This window comes from Mesitornis unicolor, unplaced genomic scaffold (genome assembly GCF_000695765.1).
Source record: "Mesitornis unicolor isolate BGI_N332 unplaced genomic scaffold, ASM69576v1 scaffold14365, whole genome shotgun sequence".
Classification (NCBI taxonomy): Eukaryota; Metazoa; Chordata; class Aves; order Mesitornithiformes; family Mesitornithidae; genus Mesitornis; species Mesitornis unicolor.
Window position 1 is genome coordinate 37,539 of NW_010185056.1, and position 9,614 is coordinate 47,152.

Consider the following 9,614-nt stretch of genomic DNA (forward strand, 5'->3'; position numbering starts at 1 on the left):
AGAGATGTTACCAGGAAACTCCCTGGTCTGGTCCAGCCCTCTGATTATTATCCTCTGGTAGTTGTTCAGGTTGGTAGCGATGAGGCTGAGCAGTGAAGTGCAAAGGCAATCAAGGACTTCAGGGCACTGGGGCAATTGGTTGGAGGATCAGGAGCACAGGGAGTGTTCTCCTCAATCCCTTCAGTGGGAGGGAAGAATACTGGTACGAACCAGAAAACACCGCAGATCAACACATGGCTCAGAGGATGGTGCCATCAGTGGAGTTTTGGTTTTCTTGATCGTGGGGAGGTTGATGCAGCACTGAGCCCTCTGGAGACCAATGGAATTCAACTTTCTCCAAGGGGTGAAAGGATCCTTGCACATGAGTTGGCAGGGCTCATCAATAAGGCTTTAAACTAGGTCTGAAGGGGGGAAGGGGATAATACCAGGCTCACTAGAGATAAGCCTAGGGGTGGCATGCCAGTGTTGGGGGTGAAATCAATAACCCAACTCAAGTGCATCTATACCAATGCACACAGCATGGGAAATAAACGGGAGGAGCTGGAAACTATCATGCAGCAGGATAGCTATGGCCTAGGTATGAGTCCACACTCACGGCCTGAGAGCCACGAGCTGGCATCTAGGGGCTCAGTATCCAGAGCCTCAATGCCCAGAGTCAGCACCTGGGGCCTCAACAGCCCTGAACCCACACCCAAGGACTCTAAGTGGGCACCCAGGGCCAGTGCCCAGGGCCTCAGTGCCCCAATTCACCACTCCTGGGGTCAGTGCCCCAAGCTGGCACTCAGGGTCTGAGGGCCCAAAGCTCACACCTGGAAACCCAGGGACTCAGCACCTCAAGTTACTACCCCAGGGGTCAGCACCGTGAGCCAGCATGCAAGGTCACAGCCTCTGAATTGGCACCCTAGGGCTAAGCACCCTGAGCTGGCACTCAGGGACTCAGCACCCAGAGTTGGCACCTCAGGGCTTGGCATCCTGACCTGGCAGTGAAAGGTTCATCACCCCAAGCCAGCATTCTGGGGCTCACCACACCAAACCAGCACCAGGGACTTAGCAGCCAGAGCCAGCACCCAGGAGCTCACCACCCTGACCCAGCACTCAGAGGCACAGAAGAACCACCCAGAGAAACAGCAATAGTCTTATTTCAGCATTACAGATTCAAAACAGGCGGCCTAGGAAGGATCTCCAGCTGAAGGAGTCCCAAGCATGACAAACACGTTCCAACAATGCTCTGGTTGCAGGAAATATAAAAATATCATGTACTTCGCAAGTATAACCCTCTCCACCTCCTGCATGGATAGGTGGAGAGCTACTGGGTGCTGCAATACTGGAAATGCAAGGTCCAGCTCCGTCACAAGCACAGGTCTTTGCCAAAAACTGTTTTTCCTCTTCCCAACACTACTAACGCTTGGCAATGATACAGGGAGGGAGAGGATGCCCCAGGAATGGGCACAACAGATCAGTTGAGAGATGAAGGAAGCATCAAACCAGAGGAGAGGAGCCTGCAAAAGAAAGAAAAGGTCTACCAGGAGCCGGCCGCTCCCTCCTACCCCAAAACAGAAGGAGAAACAACAAAAACAAATGAAAAATGTCAATGCCATAGAACCAGAGCAATCATCCTCCTGTAGGTGCTGCACAAAAATGCCAATCCCATCAGAGCACAAAGCTGTACAAAGCTGCAGGGCAGGGCAACCGCGTTTTAAGGCTGTTTAGGAAAGGGAAGCTGAATGCCCAGCACAGCACCAGGGTCTTTTTTCCCACCTAATCCACACCAACACTGCTGGAAGATCTCCCTTTGGATAACCAATGCTCTTGGCCAGAGCATGGGAAGGAGGAGAGCAAATGTCCTTTGGACAGCTGAGCACACTGAATCAGAGCCCCTCGACACTCTGAGCCTCAGAGCAGCCCGCTGAGCCGCTGCAACAGCTACAGCAACAGGCATTCCCTCAGTCTTCCCTGCAAAATTAACAGTCGAGATCGTGCACAGCAGCAACTGTGGCTTTAAACAACACAAACAAGAACACCTTGTTCACCTTGTGAGCACCTTCCTCACAAGGAGAAACCACACTTGCACCCTAGGTTGCGAGCAGCTCCTTGACTTTCCTTCTCCCCTTATCACAATTGTTGACTAATTACACCCCAAAAAAATCTCCCTGCAGTCACTGGAGCAGGAGACAGGCAGGGGACTGCACAGCAAATGCCTCTCATGCCAAATCTCACACATAATGTAGGTATGAATCTAAAAACGTGCCCATCTTATAGTTTCAAGCTAAGACCCTGCTATAACTCTGTTGCTTGGAGAGTGACCTGTCTGTGGGAGAAGAGCCTGAAGTACGGGAAGGAGGAGCAGAATGAAAAAAGCTTTCAGGACACATCCCTCAGTTAAACTCGCAGAAAATGTCCCAACAGTAGATATCACCCAAATAGTAGATACCACAGGTGGACACAGGCAGTGCACAGAGACAAAGCCTGGTTTGGGCATTTAATAGACCACTCCAGTCCCACAGAAATGGGACTGCACCAATCTGGAAGAATGGGAAGGCAGGAGACAGAAAAAAAAAAAAGCTTTTTAATGTCTGCTGAGAGAGTCTGGGCACTTCGCTGGGGCAGTGCAGGTGATGTGCACACTGCTCCCAAGCAGTGAGAGGCTGGGGAAAGAAGTCCAAATCAGGAGGCAACAGGGTTGCAATGCTAAGCCAAGGCAGAAGACAAGGCTCCAGTCTCTAAAACTCACCTGGCAGTGCACTCCTTCCTAAGTTGCTTGGCAACTACCAAATGAAAAGCTTAAAAGATTAAGGAAATGCAGAACACCAGAAGGTCAGGACCCCAAAGAGAGAGAAAGGAAGAGGAGATAGGAAAAAAAAAAGTTGCGTTGTGAAGAGACAGAAGAAATCTGACAAAGCAATTGCATTACGCGGCTCCCAAACCCATGAGCAGCAAAGGAAGATATCACAATGCCAATTTCCAGCTTAAGTTCCTTCTTTCTACAGCAAGATGAGATTTGAGTGCTTCAGACCATCTTTTCCCTTTCGGTCCCCAGGTGTCCTGCCCCCCAACCTCCTCAAGCCTCTCCCTCCAGCCCTGCCATTCTCCGTTCAGGCGATCTTGGCCAGCCATTTCTCGAGGCCCTCGAAGTCAGCATCTCCTTCCTCTCCCTTGCTGCCCCGAGCACTGCACTCCACAAATTCCACCTTCATGGGTAGCTGGGAGAAGTCGAAGTCCTTGCCCTTCTTCCCCAGCTGGGCAGGTCCCCCAGTGCCTGAGCCATCCAGACTGGTGGGGGCTGCGGAGCGGGTCACTCGTAAGGTGTTGCTGCAGACAGAGAAGGGACAGGGTCAAGAACTGTGCATCAGGGGAGCATTATCTATACCATGACTGCTGAGATGTTTTGGAGCCAGCTCTGTCAGCAGGGTGCCAGCTCCACCAAGGATAGAAGGTTCCAGAGCTCTGCCCTGTGAGGCACAGGCAGGGGCAGGCACTTCAGCCACTTCTAAATACCTGCTGGAAGGCACAACTGCAGAGAGGCTCAAGAGAGCAAGACAGACAGGAGGCTACTCAAGGTGCTCAAATAGGTTTTGTTTTGTAAGAAACAGCAGCAAGAGTCAGGCAATGGAGTCCTCACCTGAATTTCCCCAATATTCCCATAGCAGACACCGGTCACCAGGAATTACACATTTTTTAGCCCACAGTGCCCAAGAGCTGCACTAGTTTAATGGGTTAACTGGGAAGAGAGAGGCACCCGTGACATCAGGGATCACACAGGGGCTCACCTCACTGCCATGTGAGCATGTCAAATACCTCTGGGGATTGAGAGAGGGACTCAGTCTCCTCAATGCCCCCATGAGCAATGCCTGCCCAAGGACCAGGCTGCAATGTCCCTCCTGCTCCTGCCCTTGGGCTTCCTGCAGCATCTCACCTTCCTGCCACATGTGGGAAGGCTTAACCTCCTTGTCCACACTCACCAGGCATCCAAGGTAGAGGCAGCACAAGGAAATGGAACAGCCCAACAGACACAGAGGCACTGCGAGTTCAGGAATATGAGAGCAGACACTTCCTTGGCTTCTCCACACAAGGACATTCAAGCACAGAGACGATGGCAGCAAACTGCCAACCTGCAGGAATAACACTGCCTAACAGGGCACATACCTAGAAACTCCACTTCTACACGCAGGTAACTGACAAATGCTCAACAGCAGAACCAAGGAGTACTTCTTCTCCTAGAGAGCTTGAATATGTGGCAACTAATTCCTCCTTTAAAACCAGGAAGGTCAGATGGCAGTAGTAAGCCCTAGTAACCACAATGCAATTGTATTGGGGTCCTTTCTGTGATGTCTGTCTATGCCACAAGACTGATGTACAACCATGGTATCACACACAAGCCTCACACAGAGCAAAGCTGTGCCATAATATCTATGCTGCCCCCTCCCCAGATGGACGTGCAAGCTGATGACTGATGACACCACAGCTCATTCAGCTGGCAGCTTACAGCACAGCACAGTCCGCAAGCCATGTTCTCCCTCCTTTTACAACTTAAAATTAACAACAGATCATACATCATTTGTCTTCCCAGGTGAACTGCCTGCCTAGGGCGACACAGAGTCAACACAGGGGTCTCAAACAGGCTCCTGCAATGCCTTTCAACAGCTCAGGAGAACTAGATGCGCTCTTCCCAGATCTCAAGCTTTGCATGCCAAGTCCTCCTTTTGCATCAGACCAGCCCCACAAAAAAAAACAAAACCCGTGTCAGTAAAACTGCGCAGAGCTCTTGAAATCTTCAACTACACACAGAAAAATTTGACATTTGGAAGTCAATGCTGCCTGTGCCTCAGAGAGGACGGTGCCATGGGAGGTATCGCTTAGCCTAGGGATGGCAGCTTTTAGGAAAGGATTGGCACATTGTTTCTCCAACCTGTAGCTGCTAGGGGGCAATACACCCTCTGTGCCTACTGCTTTTTTGTGTGCAATTTTCTCTCGTCCCAGTTACACATACACAGACAAAACAGACTGTTCTTTCTCTTCAGTGAACTTAGATGTGGCTCAGGGAAGCTCACTGAGCACTGAGGTAAGAGACAGAAAGGAGAAGAGAGAAGCTTAGAGGGTTTAAGATCCAATTTCTTACTTACAGCTCTTTCTCCAGCTGCTGTTGAATAAGTTTTGCTGATTTTGCCATTGTGACATCTAGAAAGAGAAAAGAAAAGGAAATCAGCTCTTTGGGTTTATGTTTTAATTCAGAACCTGCTTCCTTCTTCTAAAGGTACATGCTCACACTGTGCAGCTGTAACAGTTACCTGGACAAAGGCGGCAGTGTCTGCACTAGGATAAGGAATTCTGGAGCTTTGCTCTGCAGGCACAAACAGGAGCAATCCAAGAGTCTGATATAACATGGGGAATTAATTTCTTCTTGCTGGGCAGCAAGTTGCCTTAAACACAGTACAGGGTTTGATGTACCACCCACAAGGCCCAACACTCTCACCTGCCTTGGCATTACAGAGCTCAAAGCAGCACTTTTTAACCCACGGCAGCTACTGAAGTACTGCAGGAAATAACTAAGAAAACCAAATCTGATACAGCTCAATAGCTTCAGATTGTTATACAAAGATCGACATCTTCACTGTAGAAGTTGTAGGAATCTGAAAATCTAGTCCTTTCCAGTAACTGGATGTTCTTGCTAGTCAAATCAAGATAAAACATACAATCTTGATAGCTAAATGGCTGCCTGATTTTAATGCTGAAGCTACCAAGTGTGTACAGATAGTTCATTACACTCAAATTAATCTTATTTTCTGCTGCCTGCAGATTCAAAACGACAGTTCTGCACAAGCAGAAGGCCACCTTACTTAAGCCCATACTTGAACTAAGAATTCTTCCAATGGCTGCTAGATATGTCCCTGCTAACTAGCCAAAGTTTAAAACTATGTTCCAGCCCCCACTTTGCTGAATTCCTGACTCCTAATTCAGCATCCACTGTGCAAACCCCTACCACTCAGGGACTGAATCCTATGTCCAGCCCACACGGCAGCACATCGTACCTTGCTTATTGCAAGCGATCAGCAGCGCAGGTGCATTTTTGAGCACGGTGCTATCGACCAGGACCTGGTACAGGAACTCTGCCACATCCTTCACCTCCCGCTGGAAGGCCACACTGTCCACCACAAACACGATGGCTCTGGAGGAAAGAGAGAAGAACATGTGCTAAGCCAGAAGCTCTGCAACTATTTTCCCCTATAAGTATTCCAGTTGGGGCTAACATATTTGTTTCCACATCTGACCTCATCCAACCCAAGAGCAGGTTGTGCTGGCTGAAATATACCCTGTTTCCCACAGGAAATCTTTCATCTCTGCCCACATTTCCTAATGCCCCGGCTGCAGTTGCTTTGCCTCCTGATGCATTACAAACACAGGTAAGTGGGAAAGCAGAACAGTAACCAATCCCCACTACCGCAAAGCAAAGCTCTAACTCTCAAGGCACCATCACACAGAGTGAATCCAGCCCAGTCCACAGCACCATCATTTGGTTTATCCAAAAGATCACCAGCCCCCTTCTCCTCTGCCAACCACCTTCAAGTTACCTGGCTGCAGCCTTAAACCTCTCCAAGAACTGAAGCCGCAGACTCTCGTGGCCGGGAAGGTCAATTAAGGTCACATTAGCGCTCTGGGAACAGAAGCAAGAGGGTGTTAGCAACACCTAATCTAGGGGTACCTGACATCCCAGACTGAGGAAAACCAATCTGACAGTGTGTCGTGTTTTAACCCAGCAAGCAGCTAAACACCATGCAGCTTGCTCCTCCCCTCCCCGGTGGGATGGGGAAGAGAATTGAGAGAGTAGAAGTAAAGAACTCATCTGGTTGAGATAAAGACTATTTAATAATCAAAATAAACCAAACTGAAAATAATAATAATAATTGTATTAAGAGTAGGAACAACGATAATAAAGCAAGCAAAGCTGTACTCGGATCACAAACAGCAGCCACTGCCCATATGCCAATGAAAATGTGACAAGGAAGAGCCTCAGGAATCGAGACAGGTGCCACCATGGAGGAGAAGGGAAGGAGGGGATCAAAGAAGGGATCATTCCCTGCAAACTCCCCAGTTTATAGTGAGTGTGATGTTTTTGAGAGAGAATACATTTTATTGGTCCACTTGGATCATACCCACATCATCTGTCCTGAGTCACCTGTCCCAGAGAATCCTGGGCTTTCACTTCCCCCCAAACTCTTGTGCAGAGAGAAGGGAGAAGAAGAAGAAGAAGAAAAAAAACAACAAAAGCAAACAACCAATCAAAACCAACAACTATAACCACAGGTGCAGTCAAAAGACTGAAAAAATGTAAATACTGGTGTGTTTCCATAGTAGTCCCAGCACAAACTCAAAACAAAACTCTCACCAGCTACTATGAGGAAAATAACTCCATCCTGGCTAAAGCTGTAACATCAGCTTCTGTTCACTAAATCAAACACTGTAGTTCCAGCTCTACTGAAACATTAAAAGGGAATTTTACAATCCAATCCCAGCAAAACCAGGACATAGTGGATTCCAGTCAGTCTGGTGTTGAGGCAGCAGCGGGCAAGTGAACCCCCATGCTGGGCAGAAGCACGTAACACCCCGCGAGGTGCAGTCTCTCCAGCAGCCCAAACAATTCTGACAGGCAAAAGAAATGCTGAGGAACATTCACAGCCAGGAGCTACTAAGGAGGGTGCCAACACCAGCAAACCACCCACCAGAGCGAGAGGACAGAGCATGACTGCAGAGAAAAGCAACTGTTCCGCCTGTTTCTCATTCACAGCGCCCTCCCCTACAACTGCCACAGGCACAGGGCAAGTGCCAAAGCTTCACCAGCCACCACTCTCGGTCCACCAGCAGATTTACACCGTCACTGACAGCAAGCAGATCTCTGCACCCAAAAATCATGAACTCCTGTCCTGCAAGTCCCTGACACAGACTACCAATCCTACAGTCTCTGAATCAAGTTATCTATTAACTCAAACGATCTGCAAGTCTACCTAAAACCACAGAATGTTGCTGGGAATAACACAAAGATGCCCTTGCAAGAGACTTTCTTTTTTTAATTGAAAGCTGCAAATGTTTCCCTTTCCACAGTCAGAGAAAGCAATGACACAAGAGAACGAACAGCTCTCGCATGCTCCTGATCAAGTTGTGGCCAAGCAAGGCCTTGTAAATGTTCTTGAGATAACGCACATTGCTCTTGAGAGGGGAGGGAACGCTGCATAAGCCCCTACATAGCCTCTGCTCCTAGGTTTTAATGGAAACCGTGTCTACAATTTAAAAAAGAAAAGCCACAGTCCTCATTGCAGCATTTCAGCACCTCTCCTCCTCCAAATACCTCCTGTCTGCTCAGTCTTAGAGACACAAATATTTAAAAAAGAGCTGCACTTTACTAAGTTTTTAACCTCTTCTTATCCCCATCATTACTGAAGATTGCCATAGAGAAAACATCCTCTACTTCTACAATTCACCAGCACGTAACATGCTGCCAGCTTGCTGCTTTCACTGCCACGTGCACACCCAGCATGAGAAAGAAACTCATCTGAAATGAAACAGATTGCCATAAACCGAAAACAACCAGGTCTGTGGCAGCCCAGGACCTGAAAAAAAAAAGTTTTGCAAAGGAAAGAGAACTTGTGCAGATGAGGTCCAAACACCTCCCAATATTGTCATAGCTTCTTAGCATGCACTGCCTAGAAAAATCCAATTCGAGTCTTTGTCAAACCAGGTACTGACTGCAAGCTGGGAGGACTGAGCAGCGCAAAAAGCTTCGAGTCAGGTTGAACACAAGGAGTGGAAAAACAAAGGCACCAGCTGGCAGAAGCAAGCACGCACAAGTTACAGGCAAAAGGGCAGAGTTACATTAGACAGAAGGAAGAAATTCTTCATTGGGATGGTGGTGAAGTACTGGCACAGGTTGCCCAGGGAAGCTGTGGGTGCCCCCTCCCTGGCAGTGCCCAAGGCCAGGCTGGACGGGGCTTTGAGCAGCCTGGGCTGGTGGAGGTGTCCCTGCCCATGGCAGGGGTTGGACAGGAGCTTTAAAGTCCCTTCCAACCCAAACCACTCTGTGATTCTAAAACCAGCCCGCTCACCTTGTCACTGCTGACTCTGTAAACTGCGGAGCTGTCCGTTATGGAAGTCTGGGTATCGCGGTATTTGCCCGTCAACAGCTGCAGGGGGGGAAAGAAAAGAAGTCATTTGCAGAGGTGAAGGCTGGAGGAAAACTGGCATCGCATTTCATCCACTCAGAAACTAAAGCGACCTGTAAAGGGTAACAGATTTCAGAAATCTCATTTCAATTCAGACGCATGAAACAATTTCAGGTTTTCTTTTCCCCAAAGAATTTTAAGAAACATTCATTAAGACAAAAATATTTATAGACAGAATTGCCACGATACTCAAGCAAGAGGGAAAACCGCGTGCCTTCAAGTCCTTCGGAGCTCCTTCACCTCGGCAGGTCGGGACACCAGTCAGCTGGCGCCGGACAGCTCCCCGGCCGGGGGCTCCGAACCCCCCCTCCCCGGTCCCGGTTCCCCGTCTCCCCGCTCACCCGCGCGAAAAGCAGCGTCTTCCCCGCGCCGCCGAGCCCCAGCCGCAGCCACGCCCGCCGGCCG

The 9,614-nt window shown here is 49.1% G+C and overlaps 1 protein-coding gene across 1 annotated transcript in view; it reads right to left on the reverse strand.

The window, feature by feature from the left end:
• Positions 1-3,092: 3,092 nt before the first annotated feature.
• The window catches only part of LOC104540816 (ovotransferrin-like), a 23,545-nt gene continuing 17,023 nt past the window's right edge, over positions 3,093-9,614 (reverse strand). The window contains exons 18-23 of the mRNA XM_010184709.1: positions 9,551-9,614; positions 9,093-9,170; positions 6,567-6,649; positions 6,027-6,163; positions 5,121-5,175; positions 3,093-3,309 (exon numbers count right to left, since the gene is read on the reverse strand). Coding sequence (XP_010183011.1) covers positions 3,093-3,309; positions 5,121-5,175; positions 6,027-6,163; positions 6,567-6,649; positions 9,093-9,170; positions 9,551-9,614 — 634 coding nt within the window. The remainder of the gene's footprint in view (positions 3,310-5,120; positions 5,176-6,026; positions 6,164-6,566; positions 6,650-9,092; positions 9,171-9,550) is intronic.